This window comes from Vulpes lagopus, chromosome 2 (genome assembly GCF_018345385.1).
Source record: "Vulpes lagopus strain Blue_001 chromosome 2, ASM1834538v1, whole genome shotgun sequence".
NCBI classification, from domain to species: Eukaryota; Metazoa; Chordata; class Mammalia; order Carnivora; family Canidae; genus Vulpes; species Vulpes lagopus.
In genome coordinates this window covers 64,891,796-64,909,478 of record NC_054825.1, presented here as the reverse complement: position 1 = coordinate 64,909,478, position 17,683 = coordinate 64,891,796, and the positions used below count along the sequence as shown (strand labels likewise).

At 39.6% G+C, this 17,683-nt stretch overlaps 2 protein-coding genes across 4 annotated transcripts in view; one reads left to right on the top strand and one right to left on the bottom strand.

The window, feature by feature from the left end:
- The first annotated feature begins 2,215 nt into the window (after positions 1-2,215).
- Positions 2,216-3,717, top strand: LOC121480151 (annexin A2-like). Its single transcript, XM_041736484.1, has 2 exons — positions 2,216-2,995; positions 3,198-3,717. Exons 1-2 carry the CDS (start codon positions 2,255-2,257, stop codon positions 3,474-3,476), a joined length of 1,020 nt encoding a protein of 339 aa, XP_041592418.1. The 5' UTR covers positions 2,216-2,254; the 3' UTR covers positions 3,477-3,717.
- Positions 3,718-6,175: 2,458 nt separating this feature from the next.
- LOC121484563 (aromatase) overlaps positions 6,176-17,683 on the bottom strand; it is a 151,747-nt gene continuing 140,239 nt past the window's right edge. For all 3 annotated transcript variants that reach the window (XM_041743972.1, XM_041743973.1, XM_041743974.1), the window contains 5 exons: positions 17,092-17,206; positions 13,086-13,200; positions 12,488-12,650; positions 10,783-11,024; positions 6,176-9,571 (listed from right to left, as the gene is read on the bottom strand). In XM_041743972.1, coding sequence (XP_041599906.1) covers positions 9,323-9,571; positions 10,783-11,024; positions 12,488-12,650; positions 13,086-13,200; positions 17,092-17,206 — 884 coding nt within the window. In that variant the 3' untranslated portion in view covers positions 6,176-9,322. The remainder of the gene's footprint in view (positions 9,572-10,782; positions 11,025-12,487; positions 12,651-13,085; positions 13,201-17,091; positions 17,207-17,683) is intronic.

Sequence of the window (17,683 nt, the reverse complement as noted above, 5' to 3'; positions counted from 1 at the left end):
CTACTGAATTAGAGACCAGAATGAGACCTAAGAAGGAGAATGGGAAATAATCACGTTGAAATATGATGAAATGTGATTTTTTTGGATTTATTTGGAATGAGTTAGACTTTAAATATGCACAGTGTTACCTCTCCTGATAACCAGTGGGCATCACATGTGATCATTAAGCACAAAAATACCATATGTTTATGATCCTTATGAATTTGGACTGATTATGAAGCTAAGAGAGGTTCTTCTGAAAGATGACCTCTTTAAGGCTATGTGTTCCACAGGACAAGCTTTTTGGTTTCCATTAGAAAATGTTCAACTCTTTATTAACCCATAAACTTGTGGAATCTCAAGTTGTAAGAGGGGCGCCAAGATTCATCTAGTCCAACTCCCTAGTGGGCAGGAACCCCCTCCCCAATAGCTCTGACCAAGAAGTATACAGCTCCACCTGTTTGGCTATGTTTTTCTTGTTTTAAATGTGTAGCCAGTTCATTCAGTGTTTCAGACTGGTTCAGTGGCCCATTTTAGAAGGTGTACATATGATACCAGTTATTTTTGTGAATCTGGTAGAATGTGATTCTCTTAGTGGCTCAAATGTTCTACCAATTTTCTATCCTCCAAAAATGCATTGAGTTCATTCTGTGTACCAGACACCAAGATGAATAAAAACATGGATGGCTAGAGAAAACATAATGATCAACTTACTTTGGCTCCTTAGTATAGCCAAATTAATATAACTGGTTTGACCCATCATTGGCTGGTGGTTGGAGAGACAGGACAAAGTCCCACTTCACTGTTTTTGGACTTATTTCCATGGAGATAAGACTGGCCAAAGCACAGATAGAGGCAAAGATTCATAGTATTCTCAGGACCTGATTTTCTGCTACCTCATCCCCCAATTTTAATATCTATACCAATTAAAATTTATAGGCATTGTTATTTATATTTGTATTTGATGTTACAAAGGACCAAATACCACTTTTAGTTGGTATAACATACAGGAAAAAAATCATAAATTTTGGGATAAGTCAGAGGGTTCAAATTTCTAGGTAAGACACTGTGGGCAAGTTACTCTTTGAGAATCAGTTTTATCATCTGCAAAATTGGGAATAATCTCCTGCATGATTGTTTCAAGGTTTAAATGAGAAAAGTTGGATGGAGAGCTATTAGTTGTGACATCTTAATGATTTATAACATTTCTTTCCTCTTCACACTTGTTTCAAGAACCACACACAGAGATGTGTCAGGCACTCCTGCATTATCACAGGCAGAGAGTTCATTTCTCTTTGCATATTTTTGATTGTTTCTAGAATTATACAAGCAGTAAAAGCAGCAAGCTGCATTTGGGAAGAGTGATAGGCATATGCCAGAGATAGCATTAATTTCAGGAAAGAAGGGAGGTACTGTTGACCTTAGTGATCCATTAGTTTAAGTGGGAAACCAAAGCCCCTCAGAAAAAAATTTGCTTCAGTAAATGTATTTACTGTAAATTTGCAGGTTTGCCTGCAAGTTCAATAGGGCATAAAGTGATTATTTGTGAGTGAAATGTGTTCCATGAACATCCTTATGCTCCTGTAGCAGTAAGTTAGGGCTACATACAGACATATTAGTGTTTTGGGGCTTGTATTCTGCAATCGATGTGCAGTGAATGCCCAGGTCATTCCTTCAGCAGCCAAATTGCATGTTTGACCTGGAAGTAACATTGCCTTATACACTCAGTTTATTAGAGCTCATGCATAAAGGGGGAAATGGTGTTATGTTTATGAAGCAAAATAACAAGTTAGAATGAAAGCATTGGAAATGACTTGGAAGTCCTCTAGTGTAATCTGCATTTATAGATGGTCCTCTAACATTCAGATTGGTGAGAAGACACCGCAGGACCCTTTAGGAGATGGACAGTTATGAAGGGAAGTCGGGCTCGCTGAAGTCAAACAACTCCTAGACTTGGACCTGGAATCCCTGGGGGGATTTCCCAGATGTGGCCTTTACTGACATTGAACAAATCACTTGACCTCCCTGTGCTTCAGTTTCCTCATCTGTGAAGTGGAGACTTCTTGGCTTTCCTCACCAGGTGGTTGGATGGGAAGGGGGAACTCCCCAAAAATGATGAGTGTGAGAGTGATTGATGCCAGAGACCTTAAGCCTTGGGGTCCAATCAGCCCAAGGATGACTGGTCTGGCTGGCACTGTGTATTAAGAACACTGAACTCCCCGCTCTGCACCGGGGACGCTCGCGGCTCTCGGCGCCCGGCCCAGCTTCCTTCAAAATGTCTACTGTTCACGAAATTCTCTGCAAGCTCAGCTTGGAGGGTGATCATTCCACACCCCCGAGTGCATATGGGTCGGTCAAAGCATACACCAATTTTGATGCTGAGCGTGATGCTCTGAACATTGAAACGGCCATCAAGACCAAAGGTGTGGATGAGGTCACCATTGTCAACATTTTGACCAACCGCAGCAATGAACAGAGACAGGACATTGCCTTTGCCTACCAGAGAAGGACCAAAAAGGAACTTGCATCAGCATTGAAGTCAGCCTTGTCCGGCCACCTGGAGACCGTGATTTTGGGCCTATTGAAAACACCTGCTCAGTATGATGCTTCTGAACTGAAAGCCTCCATGAAGGGGCTGAGGACTGATGAGGACTCCCTCATTGAGATCATCTGCTCAAGGACCAACCAAGAACTTCAGGAAATTAACAGAGTCTACAAGGAAATGTACAAGACTGATCTGGAGAAGGACATCATTTCTGACACATCTGGTGACTTCCGCAAGCTGATGGTTGCCCTTGCAAAGGGTAGAAGAGCAGAGGATGGGTCTGTCATTGATTATGAACTGATTGACCAAGATGCCCGGGATCTCTATGATGCTGGAGTGAAGAGGAAAGGAACTGATGTGCCCAAGTGGATCAGCATCATGACCGAGAGGAGTGTGTGTCACCTCCAGAAAGTATTTGAAAGGTACAAGAGCTACAGCCCTTATGACATGCTGGAGAGCATCAAGAAGGAGGTCAAAGGGGATCCCTGGGTGGTGCAGCGGTTTGGCGCCTGCCTTTGGCCCGGGGCGCGATCCTGGAGACCCGGGATCGAATCCCACGTCGGGCTCCCGGTGCATGGAGCCTGCTTCTCCCTCTGCCTATGTCTCTGCTTCTCTCTCTCTCACTGTGTGCCTATCATAAATAAATAAAATTAAAAAAAAAATTAAGAAGGAGGTCAAAGGAGACCTAGAAAATGCTTTCCTGAACCTGGTCCAGTGCATTCAGAACAAGCCCCTGTATTTTGCTGACCGACTGTACGACTCCATGAAGGACAAGGGGACTCGTGATAAAGTCCTGATTAGAATCATGGTCTCTCGCAGTGAAGTGGACATGTTGAAAATTAGGTCTGAATTCAAGAGAAAGTATGGCAAGTCCCTGTACTACTACATCCAGCAAGACACCAAGGGCGACTCCCAGAAAGCGCTGCTGTACCTGTGTGGTGGGGATGACTGAAGCCCACCACAGCATGAGCGTCTAGGAATGGTGCCCCTTTGTTTGCAGCTAACAGTTCTAGAAAATAGCTTGTGACTAACAGTCTCCTTATGCCCATCCCTGCGAGGATGGTGTTAGCATAGCCCCCTCCCCATCCTTATTTTAGTTACCTAAGCATTGCCTGCCTCTCATGTCTAGTCTCTCCTTTTAGCCAAAGAAATGAACATTCCAAGGAGTTGGAAGTGAAATCTATGATGTGAAACACTTTGCCTCTTGTGTACTGTGTCATAAACAGATGAATAAACTGAATTTTTACATTATAAAAAAAAAAAAAAGAACACTGAACTCAAATGCCTTTAGGTGAGAATGCTCCTTTTGTTCATAGAAGCTCTAAGAGCTGGCCTGATCATCTGATTTATGTTACCTGCCTGGCACTTCTAGACATTCTGATTCTAGATTCCTAACAACCTAGACACAACTGTATAGGTAGAACCAGCTTCATGTATGGGTGAAGTAGGTGCTATCATTTTAAGGGGTTCTCAAAGGCACTACCTCCTTTTCCCTCTTCTCTTTCCATGAGCCTGGCTTGCTGATGCCTATAATTCTTTTGGGAAATCCTCTGGACAAACAAAAGCCTATGTTGGAAGGGAGGATGACATTTCAATCCTTAGCTTTGCTTTATTATTTATAACTTAGGTAGATCTGAAAAGCAGATTAGAGGGATGCCTGGTTGGCTCAGGTGGTGGAGTATGTAACTTTTGATCTTAGAATTGTGGGTTTGAGTCCTACATTAGGTGTAGTGATTACTTAAAAATAAAATCTTTAAAAACAGATTAGATAAAAGCAGACTTAAAAAAATTTTAGAGCAGGTTTTGATAAAAGAATCTGAGACACTGACCATGTGTATTGGAGTTATGTGTGGGTATGAGAGAGAAAGTCTAGCAAGCAAGTAGCAAATGAATGTAAATTGGGTGGATGGGTGGAATTGGGTGGAATTTTTCTGGAATGAGGATAGTACCTGCTTCATAGTATAGTTGGGAGAATTAACTGGTAATGTAAAGGGATTAATAGAATAAGAAAGTAAATGCAGTCACTTTTGTTTTCTTGGTCTGAAGGAAGAAACGTACTTTCACAATAGCCTGGAGTAGGAGGGAGGCAGAAAGGTGATGTGCTCAGCTACTTATCCAACCAAGCTTAGCTAGGCTAGCAGAGGAAGCCCATGTACATTGTGTCTGGTTGTGTCTCCTCCATGCCAAACACTTAGCTATTTGGAAATAATGAGATGAGGGACTGAATAGTTCACTGATATCTGGAATCCTTGTCAAATGAAGAAATAGCTGTCCATCATAGTGGGCTTCTTAGAAGCATCTTCCAATTTGGCCAAAATAGAGGTGATTTTATGTCCATCCTCAGCTCTGATTTGTTCACATGTGGTTATAGTAAATTACTATTTCTTAACTCTACTCACTTAGTTACATAGTACTGCATTGGAAATGAATTGCAATTGTGCAAAACTAGAAATGCTCCTACTGGTTATGGAATAGCCTAATGGAATCTGATAATTTCCTATTGAGGGCGATATTGTCATCCACATGTTAGATTCCCCACCTTACACTAAGATAATTTTTATTTTTATTTATTTATTTATTTTTTTAACTTTTATTTATTTATGATAGTCACAGAGAGACAGAGAGAGAGGCAGAGACATAGGCAGAGGGAGAAACAGGCTCCATGCACCGGGAGCCTGATGTGGGATTCGATCCCGGGTCTCCAGGAACGTGCCCTGGGCCAAAGGCAAGCGCCAAACCACTGCGCCACCCAGGGATCCCCTATTTTTATTTTTTTATTTTTTTAAGATAATTTTTATAGTGCTCTCCCATGGACTATCTTTTTTGAGAAAGATCCTCCAAACATACCTGTGTATGTGTATGTGTGTATGTGGGGGGGGGTAGCTTAGGCAGAATCATTCAGATTTTATCGATGAAGGAACTGAGATATTTCCTGCTGTCATATTTCCTTGAGTAAGGAGGCAAGGAATGAACAAATCTTGAAAGGGGTTTACCTAGCATCACAAAGTGGGAGAGTTGAGAAACTGAGCCTGGCCTCCTCAGCCTTCCATCAGTGAGTCCTGTTGCAAAGAGGCAGCTTGATGAAGGGCCCATGGACTTTGGAAGGAGAGATGGACTTGAGGGCAGGTCTCCTAAACTCCCTGGGTCTCTGTTCTCATGGATACAACATGGAACTTCCTGGGGCAATTTTTAATGTGAAAGTTGTCATGAAGCTTAAAATGAGAAAATGGATGTAGAGGCATCTGGCACACCTCTTGCTCTCTCCACTGCATGCAAAAAGGTTTGAGGGTGTCATGAGTCAGCCTAACTACTGAGCATCATCATTTTTATGCCTTTGCTTATTGAGAGGTTTCCCTGTACCAGACAGTGTCCTAAGAGCGTCACATGAATCATCCCTTGTAATCCTCACAGCAACCTTCTCAAGTAATTATTATCTCATTTGGATTGATGAGAAAACTGAGGTATGGAGAGATTGAACAGCTTGCCCAACTATTTATTTAAGAAAAGGCTGAATCTGGATTCAAGTCTTCACTGTCTCCTTATTTATGGAGTCATGGAACTGAAAGGAACTTAAAAAAAAAATCCACCTGGACCCCAGGCTCAACCTCCAGGTCTTGTAATTTAAGATCTTCATCGCAAGAAATATTTTACTAATGCAGTAGTCCACCTCATTCATGGGGAATACATTCCAAAACCCAACAGGGATGCCTGAAACCACAGATAGTAACAAACCCTGTACATAGTTTTCTTCCTGTACAGAATCCCTATAATAAAGTTTAATTTATAAATTAAGCACAGTAAGAAATTAACAACAATAGCTAGTAATAAAATAGAACAACTGTAATGGTAGTAAGAAAAGTTCATTTAAGTAAGCCCTGTCCATTTAGCCTTGGAGAGTTTGATTTTTCTGAGCTAAGTCCAACTGAAAATATCACAAATTCCATTCCACTCATTACTTTGACAGAATTTAATTTAGCAAATAGTTCTGCAAGTATGGGTGAAAGATTCAATCACAGAGCCCAGCTAATATATGAGATTAAAGAGAATCCAGCTAGCATTCTTTCTAATGGGCCAATGCCACACACTTAGGGGAATATTAGCACCATGAGTTTCCAAAGGTGCTGTTTATAAATAAAAGTGACAACTTCTAACTCACATTTCTCAGTATGTGGGGGCTTTCTGTATGGGATTATTTTCTACTTGGAAGAGGAAAAAGTGTGATGTTAATGAAGGCATATGGGGGTGTCTAGGACACCTGAGGATAGGAGGGCACAATTATCTTCATAATTTCACAATAATAGAGCCCTTATAATGCATGCATTTCACTGACAATTTCTTTGAAAACTGGTGAAAACAGAATCCACAGCATGTTCAAGAGTGATAAGTACATAACAATGAGGCAAAATTCTGAAAAGAAAACAAGATTTTCAAGTATATGTTGATCAGCTTAGTGAAAAGTTGATGGTATTTCAAATTCCCTAGGCAAAGCCTGTACAGACATATGGGGTTTGTCAGTATAGACCAAGCAGAGTAAAAAGTTGATTACCCAGATAATTTGATTCTGAGAATTTGCTTGGATCAAACCAGCATTTCCCTCTTCTTGTCCTTCCCCTGCCCCCCACCCCCATCCCTAGCTTTTCCCAGCATATTTTAATTTTTTCAAAATTTTTCCCCAGCATATTTTTATATCTACAATGTCTCTATATATAACTATATAAACCTTCCATTTGACTTTGACTGTGTAGACATAGACCTCGGCTACGTATATACATACAAAATACAGTAGATATTCCAAGGGAACTGGATGGGTGAAGTGTACACTGATCTGAAGTCTTTTTTCCTCTGCTATCTCTTGCCAGAGGCAAAGCAAAGTGTGTGTTAATAGTCATCAAGTGAATTGATTTGGATGTATTAAATCTAAAATCCTGGCCTTTCTTTCAGGGGTCTGAATTATTTGGATGATTGTCCCGACCTTACTATCTATATATCCAGGTACACAGGCATATTTCTGTATATGTTTAGGCCATATACATTATCCAAAGTTTAAATATTTCTTTATTTACTAATAGCTATCCTTGAGGTCTTAGAATACCTGATTCCCCTTTACTTGGATTCTGGGGTCAGTTAGGTTATCTATGAGCAAGAGTGTCTCTGTTCAGTGCTTATCCTTCCTCCACAGTAAATATAGGGAGTCAGAATGGGGGATTGGGAGGATGCCAAATAAAGAGCTCATGCTCTCATAGTGCTTACAATTTAATACCCAGCTGCTGCTCTATTACCAAAAGGTAGGGTGAAAAGAGTATTCAAATGTTTTGATGGCAGTTGATTCAATGGCAAACATTTACTTACTTGTAATTTTTCAATTTTTAAATGGCATTCCGTAGATACAATCATATTGGCTATCTAACACAAGTAGTGGCACGTGGAAAATTAACTCCTACTTGATTCTCTTATTTTTAAAAATTTTTTATTAGAGAGAAAGAGTATGAGTGAGTTATGGGGTGGGGGTTGCAGGGAGAGAATCTTAAGCAGGCTCCACATCCAGCATGGAGCCTGAGACAGGGCTCCATCTCATGACCCTGAGATCATGACCTGAGCTGAAACTGGGAGTCAGGTGCCTAACCGACTGAGCCACCCAGGCGCCCCATACTTGATTCTCTTTAAAGAACTAATTTACAAGGTGTGTATTTTATTCATGGCTATGTATAGTGATTCAATGAACTCCATAGTTGTTAAATGTCTAAGATAACTATTAAATCCGAGGTAGGATAAAAGATGATTGCAGGGCTTCCACCCTGACCATGTTCTCCACTGATCTGTTGCTATTGACTTCAAGGTTATGGAAAGAAAGAGGGGGGGAACTGTTGAGGGAGAAAGAGGATGGAATGGGTTTGAATCCACTGGTTTGTGGAATTATATATAGATGTAGAGTTCTCCTTCCTCAAATCATTGGGGCCATTTTAAGAGTTAATAGATGTCATTATTTAAAGTTACTCTTGGTTAGCACTAGTGGAGCTAAGCAATGATCCAAACATGAAGAAAATTTTATGTGAATTTGAAATGCATTGTGTGATTTTTTTTCCCCCTACAGCAGATGTGTGGTCCTGATTGTATTTTACTCAGGCTATTACTAAATTACTTTATATTACCTGAATCTATATCTATTGTAGCAGAGGTGAGTGGCTGAGGCATCAATTGAGAGACTGGGAAAAGATAGTCCTCCTGTTCAATTTTTGCCACAGTTAAGTCACCATGAATAATCAATCAAGAATTAGTTGAATAACTTGTAGGAAAAGTCAAATGCTGAATTTATAAGCACTTCTCCAAAGAATATGAATGTTGTAGAGCTTACCACTGAAAACTAAATCAAAATACTTTTATTCACATTAGCAGGTGTGTTTGGCCCTAAGTACCCAGACATCAGCCTGCTTTTCTAATGGGCTTGAGTGCTTCTGCCCGAGACATCAAAATGCTCTTGGGGCAGGGCAGTGGAAATTTTGTGGGAAGGAGGACAGAAAGTTTGCTGATGGCCTAACTTTTCCAAAGCATGTTTTGTGGAATTGAGCATTTTCCCTGCAATCTCTTGGCCTCTATTTTCTCTGAAAAACTAGTTCTCTGGTTTGGACAAAAACAGATGACCAATGTCTCCTGACTTGCTGACAGTCCATATGAGGTATGGCTATAAAATGGCATAGGCCACCAAATGTTCACTGTGAGGATGACACTACTTGGTAAAGACAGGCAGTTTCCATGTGAACTACTGATGAAATGCTCAGAGTAGATACTGATCAACCTTCTTTAGTGTTTGAGGCACTTTTCTGAATTTCTTGGGACAAAAACCATTTCCAGCAAGTTGTTAGTCTCATCTGGGTGTAAGGACAAGCCATATTTTTTCTGCATATTTTCAATACACTCTCCTTGCAATGTCTGCACGTGGAAACGTCTCAGAAGTGTAACCAGGACAACTTTCATCATCACCATGGCAATGTACTTTCCTGCACAGCTACGAGGTCCAAAGCCAAATGGCTGAAAATACCTGTAAGGAACCTATGAAAATAATCAGACAGTTAGCCAGTCATGCAATCTCTGTTTGATTCACTCTGAAAACACTGATCAATCAGAACGCTGTCATGGGGCTTAAACCATGCTCTTCCCTCAATTAAATGACTGTAACTCAAATAAGTTCTTTTATCCATCCAATATGATTCACCCCCTCTGATATATGCCCAACCTTGGACAGTCCCTACCTTTACCTTTCACACAAATTTGCTGAGATAAAGCAATACACATCATCATATTACAGCCAGTGTTAGCATACTCAACTAGGTCTATGGGATGACCACAGCTCTACTACTCTTCTGCGTGTCACTGAGGCAAAGATTGTTTTTGTGCAAATATGTTGACTCCTGGCCTCTTAGTGCCAAGCATCCAAATATTTTTAGTTATGTGAAAAATTAATGGGGACCACATCTGTCTTCTTGTTACCATCTGTGCTTACATAGTACCTGGCTCAAAGTAGAGGCTCAGGAAGTTTTTGTTGACCAGTTGTCAACATAGATAGCATGGGTTGCTCACGTGGGAGCAGAATGAATTAGAGAACTGGAGTAATTAAGATCATGTTTCTATATCATATGCAAATGCAAGAGAGAACAGTGAGGGAAATATCTGGAAAATTTTGATTAATAGACATCAGTGCCTAAAATTTGACATAATAGAAGCTGCATCTACAGTATATTTCAAGGATGGAAAAAGCTGAAGCTCTTCTGGTTACTGAGTTCTATTTAGAATGGGAACTAGTGTTTATGGGGCCATTTGGTGAACCAAAGGCAGACTGCAAAAACTAAATCTTTTGGTCTCATTTGATATCCATCTGAAACACAACTGGACTTTGCTTAGGTGGTGCTAAAGTTGAATCTACATGATTACAAAGTGACAAGTTGAAATGGAACAGTAGGTTGGTTGGGTTAAATAACATTTGCCTCATTGCAGCCAAATTAAGGGCCTGGATTTTTCACATTTTGACCCATTGTGTGGCCACCATGTGGGATACTTCTCAGAGCTGGAGACTAGCATCCTTGGCTTGAGGATGAATATGGTAGTCATGTTCTAAGCTAGAGGAAGCATGTGCTTCTGGTGAGGCAATAGAGGGGAATAAGTAAATAGAATGAAATGTACATGGTGCAAACACAGAACAAGAGAGGATTTAACAGTTGACATTTTTGAGAGTGGCACACTTGGTTTTAAGGAAGGGCTCTTACATTCTTTGCAAAGTTTTCAAGAGTAAATTCATTGGGCTTGGGGAAAAACTCCAGTCTATGCATTCTTCCAATATTCAGGATAATGTTAGTCCCCTTTTTCACTAGGTAGCCATCAATGATATCATCCTGTAAGGCTTTGCGCATGACCAAGTTCACAACAGGCTGGTACCGCATGCTCTCGTAGATAAAGTTTTCCACCACTTTTAATTTTTGCATATCATCAATCCTTATATCTCTTTCACCTGTGGGAGCAGATAAATAGGACAAGGAGATAATGATAGTTTCAATATGTGATGGACAATAAAACTCCCATAGTTTCCACAGAAGAGTCTGCTCCTGGCTGAATGTTTTTTTTTGTTTTGTTTGTTTGTTTGTTTTTTTCCTATAGTTTTAATGCAAACCAGCAATCTGGGCCAAATATGTCATTTGGTTCAAAGAGTGCTTTGTAAAAATTCAGATTTGAAGTCAATTAATATAAAACCTAGGAGATTTCATAGAAAAGTCTGGATTTCTGGAAAAATAAGAAAACCTGATAATACTGGGCCCACAACACTACATGGCAATGATGGGCTGAACTTGAAGGCCAATGAGCCCTTTAGAAGGGGCATCCACCTGCAGTTTTATGTAGACCTACACAATCTGCTTCAAACATGTATTTTCCTGGTCTCTGAGGTCTTCGAATTTTGTCTCCTACTGTAAATTCTAGGGGAAATTTACTCCTTCTCTAGTCAAAGTGAGATGGTGAATTGAATCCCTTTCAATGAAATTTTCTCCTCTGGTTACCTGTGCAGTCATCTGCCCAGAATGCATCACTGATAGTCCCTCCCTCCATCTCATCAAGAACAACCAACCTATTGTACTAGAGAGGCAAGAACCTCCTCTCCCTGCCACAGCAACATAGGTGCTTCAGCTAAACTCTCAGTGTGCTGGGGATTGACAGATACTTGCACTGTTTCAGATTGGTCTGACACTGGTCAGAGAGGCTTGGATTATTCCCAGAATTGGCAAAGCTTCAGAGCATCGTCAAATGAGTTACCACATTTGCAGAATCAAAATCAGCCTAGAAGCCTAGAGTCCCAAGGCAGCTCTGTCTCCTGTACAGCCGTATCATTCAGAAAGGGTCTCATTTGGTCAGAGAACTCTGACAGCCCTGCCCCTTGTATGCTGCTCTTTGTATACTTTAGGGTGTAATGGGGTACATTTATTTGGGATGGGGAGGTAGAAGGGAAGATGACAGAGAAGGTAACCAAAGGCATTCCATAGTAAGTAATTACTGTAGCCAGTTCCCTGGATAGACCCACAAAAGCATTTGGCCTGCGTAAGGTAGGCAGAGCATTTATGTGCATGTTAAGAAAAACATTGACGAATACACAGCAAAGAATGAATAGTGGTTCCCCCAGGGGAATGCAAATGAGGCTGGTGAGGAGAGTGGAAGGGGTCAGGGAGTGTCACCTTTTGCTTTATATGTATCTCTATTTAAATTTTTTTCAATGAGCATGCATTGTTTTTATAATGAAAACAAAAACACAGAATGGAACTAACTTTTCAATCCATGTGGCATAACCAGGTGGGGCAAAATGACTACCATTATTGTTCTGTGGGTGGATTGTAATGAAGATTTTGTTTGAAATCATATTCTTAGGACATAAGAAGCTGACCTTAGAAGACGGTTACTAAGCTCTATTACTAGTTGATCAGTTCTTACCAACAACAGCCTGGATCTCCTTCATTATTGATTCTTCAACCTTAGGGTGCTTTGCAATGAGAAATAGCATAAAGAACACAGAGACAGACATGGTGTCTGGTGCTGCGATCAGCATTTCCAGTATGCACTGGTTCACATTCTCTCTTGTTAAGTCACCACGTTTCTGAACAAAAGAGGGAAGAAAAATTGGAAAAGTAAATTTATGCTTCCAAAAAGGAGGGGGAAGGGACAGTCATGATCAAAAGTATCAACAAAATGTAGTCATAAATATTACACCTCTGTAATTGACATTTTTTTATAATAGTCTTCAGCTGAAAGAGGACAAATTTAACCAATTGTCTATGTATTTAGTGTCTTTAGGCTCCTCCATTTTCATATTTTGTATTGTACAGATACAGAAGTTTTGATCTTAAAGGTCAGTCTTACCAGAATGTCTAATGAGTGGGCTCTTGGGATTGTCATTATAGAAGTATAAGAGCAAATAAATACTTATATGCAGAAGTATACAACAATTACAAGAGGGGATCTTTATACAACCTACACACAAATAGTCAAATACATATGTTGTGTGGAAATTATGATTAATCTTGGTCAGTACCTCAGCAAAAATCAACTCAGTGGCAAAATCCATATGGTCTTCCAGTTTCTCTGCTGTGGAAATTCTGTGTCTTTTTTCTTCTATCAGAATTTCCATGGCATCTTTTAAATCCTTGCTAAAAAAAGGGGGGGGGATATAATCTATCTTTAGTTAGTTAAGACATGTAGAAAGTATATTCATTCATTGTTTGTTTAATAAAATTATCTGCTTTAATTGAAGCTATTAGTGCTCATGAATAACTGAATTTAAACTTAATTCTTCACAAATATCCTGAAATTATGTATTCATTATACTTCATGTTAAGGAACCAAATTTAGCTAGGATTTCTAGGTATTGATAGCAAAACGAAGGCCATAACCTCTAGTGAAAGGTTAAAAGCTGATACCAAAATGGTAAATCCAATCATGTTTTCTGACTTTTGATGTGGCTAGTACAGTGTCTAAATTGAAAAACAAAACCAAAAACCAGCAAAGGCAAACCATACTCTCCACAGTTTGCCCCAGGCACCTTTACTTCCTGTTTTTAATTTTTTTAAAATTTAATTTGCCAACATATAGTATAACACCCAGTGCTCATCCCATCACATGCCCTCTTTAATGCCAGTAAACAGTTCCCCTATCCCTCCACCAGCTTCCCCATCAGTAACCCTGTTTGTTTTCTAGAGTTGAGTCTCTCCTGGTTTGTCTTCCCTTCTAATTTTTCCCCACTCAATTTCCCCTCCTTTCCTTATGGTCCCTTTCACTACTTCGTATCCACACAGCCTACTTCTATTGGCCCAGCTCTGGAAACAATTGAGTTTGAGATTTTCTATTCTAGAAAGTAAACACAAAGGATTGAGTATTATTCTTGATATTCTTTTACCTTGAAGTTTCTGCCACATAGTAAACATGAAGTAAATATTTATTGACTGACTGACTAGCCACACGAGTATGTAGAGTATATGCATTTTGACAGGGTGGTAGAGGGAAGAGCACATTGGGAAGAGAGAGTCAGTTTCTAGTCTGGATTGCTTTCTTTCTATGTAACCTAGTTTAAGTCTCTTACATCTCTTTTAAAGTGAAGGTCTCAGACTCAATGAACAGTAAGTCTACTGTAAGATCTAAACCCTGCTATTCTCGCATTTGTCTTGAAATGTATACATCCATATGTAGGTATATTGTTGCCCAGTCTGAGGGGAGGATGGCATTCTGCATTATAGTAAATGTACAATAAATCTTTCTTTCAAATTTTTGTTGACATGGTCACTTGTACAACCATGTTGATGACGTTGACACAGATAGCCTCTATGTTTACTCCAGCTTAGCAGGAAAAGTAAGGGAAGATTCTACCCACTTTTTAAAGTTTCTTTTGGGCATCTCAAGGAAGGAATGTGTTTCAACATTTGAAGACCTATTCTTCAGGCTAGTATAGTGATTGTGTTATTCTAAATAAGGATGCCATCCTTTGTGTATCTGTAAGTGTGCCTGCCGAAATACACCTACCTCCAGATATACACCAAGGTTATAGTCACGTTCATTCATTCATTCATTCATTCATCTATCAGTCCATTTATTCAGCAAATATTTGTTGATGCTCTTACAAGGAACAGATAACTCACTCAGTTGGTGAGCTGTGAATGCTCATAGCATTCCTACCTGAGCAGTGGCCCCTGAATGGTCTGGGAGTTGTTGAAATGCCCTTAGACTATGAATTCATGGAGAATTCCTTGGTGGAACTGCAGTCACTTCTGAACATTTGGGCCAGAATCAGGGGGCCCGTGAATGCTAATTGGGATCCTTCTTATTTGGATTAGAAGCTGGCCCTATGTAAATTTGTGCAGCTGAATTTATATGCCTGTAAAAACTGGGAGAATTGAGTTCAGTGACAGTTTTCAGGGAATAGGAAATTTCTGACTTACAAACATGTAATACAAGAATATATCTGTGAGTCTGTGGTTTGGAACTCTAAGCATATTTTATACTAAAACAAGGGTGACTAGGTTATCAGTCCAGGCTACAAACACCTATTTAAGGTGTTCTGTGGTTAAAAGTCTTAAACTTGCCAGAATAAGAAGTTGAAAATGTACTGCTGTAATATTGGGAATTAAGACAGGCAGAAATATAAAATTGAATAATTAGGGATGGGAGTAGATGTCCCAGAATCCTTTCCATCAGTGTATTTCTAAAAAGTATTGATATGATAGAGAAAGACAACTATTACATGATCTCATTTACATGTGGAGTATTAAAGCAAAACAAAAAACCCCAGCTCATAGATACGGAGAAGAGATTGGTGGCTGCCAGAGGTGGGGGGTAAGGATGGGCAAAATGGCTGAAGGGAATGAAAAGGTACAAACTTGTAGTTATAAAATAAGTTATGAAGACATGATATACAATATGGTGACTATAGTTAACAATACTGTATTACAGATTTGAAAGTTACCAAGAGAATAGATCTTAAAAGTTTTCATCATAAGAAAAAATTTTGTAACTAGATATAATGGTGATCATTTCACAATATATACAAATACTGAGTCATGATGTTGCTTGTACACCTGAAAGTAATATAATGTTATATGTCAATTATACCTCAAATTAAAAAAAAATATTGGCATTATTGCAATGGACATGGTTGGGAAAGGAGATTTAAAGATTTCTCTAGGTCTTTACTGCTCTAGGACATAGGCGATATAGATTCATGTACTAACCAGTGGCAAATATTCTATGTAGAAGGAATGTTGCTGAGCTAATTTCTATAGAAACCTAAGAGAAACCATTATACAGTTTCATGCAGTAAGTTTTTATGGGCTTGCTGGCCAAAACCAAAGCTAAACTGATGACTAGGAACTATAAAATGAGACTCTTTAGACCCCTGCCAAATTTGAACATAGTGAAGATGGATCCTTTATCTCATTGATTCAAGTCACTATAAACTTTGGTGGAAACTAAATGAAATATGTAAAGACCCAAGTGCCCAAATCACCCACCTAATACTCACCAACCACATGAGAATATATAAAGCAACAAGTTGTCTTCCTTCCTGGAAGCTAACACTGTTAAATTTCAAAATATACAAACAAAGTACACAAAAAGTTGGGTCTTCAAACAAGTTGGGGAACTTTTTGAGATGGAGGATTTAAGATCATCAGGGACATCTGGGGGAAGATATGAACAGAAGGAAGAAGAAAACTAACATATTTAGTGCCTTCTATGTGCCATCCTCTGTGTTAGTTGCCCTACATAAAGGATTTCATTAACCTGTATCTCTCTTAAATGGTAGGTTACATTTTACTTTGAATAACTGCCCAAGGCCATTTAGTTACTAAGTGGTAGAGACAGGATATAAACCAGGTCTGTCTGCCTCTAAACCCCATGGGCTTTTTAATGGTGTCTGAGCCGGTAGTGTTCAGTGGCTGGCTACTTACACTCTGAAAACCTTTTTTTTTTTAGACTATGGGCTATTGGGCATTTTTCCAGTTTTTGTCAGAATCGTCTATAACCAAAGCAAAGCCATTTAACAACAGCTTCAGGATCCCCCGAAGACATAATATACATGACTAAGAGAAGGAAATCCCACATTTTATTGAAGTCCATTATATTCAAAAATTCTTTTGAGACTACTGTCAATTCCTACAAGTTGAATTATGTTAAATTCATTCAGAAGCAACATGACTATAAAATGATTTTGTGTTTCCAATTTCCAGATACGAAAAGAAAGTTTTGACAGATAATAATGATAGGCTTCAGCCAATCCTTCTCTTCAACTCAAACTACACTGCAGTGTTCTAATTCCAGACATGGGGCTCGCAGGCCACCCACTTGGCCCCATTGTTGAAAAGCTGCCTGGGCCCAAGCCCTCCCTTACTCTTCGGTCTGGCCACATGCAGCCAAATTGCTATAAAGTGTTTCACAGCTTCCCTGTGGGCTCTGAAGAGTAGAAAGCTAGCTAAAGAGGCCAACAATAGCAAAGACACAACCCAAAGTCAATCCAATCTCACTGATAAGTTTTCCAAACTTGTGTTACTTACACAGACTTTTCATACTTTTTGTATAGCCAAGAAATCTTAAAGAAGATGTCTGGTTTGAGAAGGAGAGCTTGCCACGCATCAAAATAACCCTGGATTTTAACCACAATGGCACTTTCTGGAAAAACAAAACAAACAAAAGAGCAGAGTAGTTGAGCAAAAATGTGAGCCCAAGAAGGGTACTCTGAGAAGAGAAGATCCCCTGTGTAGAGTTTCTTACAGCCTGGGCTTCTAAGCTAGGCAAGGTCCCACTTTCAGTGGGTGTTTGAGCCATATGAATGCCACTAGACAAATCAACATTGATTGATTCTTCTTGGCATCTAAATCAACCAAGTTAACCAGAGATTTGCCACTTTTCAAGTTTGTGTTAGAGACACAGCCTAGAATCTCAAATGCCCCTCCTTGACTGAGTGTCCAACTCCTCCCTGTTTTTTTGGATGATGGGAAATAAGAGGGACACCAGTAATCATGGCTGTTATTCTCCTCAATTCTGGCACCTGGGAGGGAAAAAAGCCACGCCACTTTCCTGTTTACATTTTGGTCCAGACTATAGAATTCGTCTGAGTATCTCTAATATCTTGTCCCAAGGCTCATG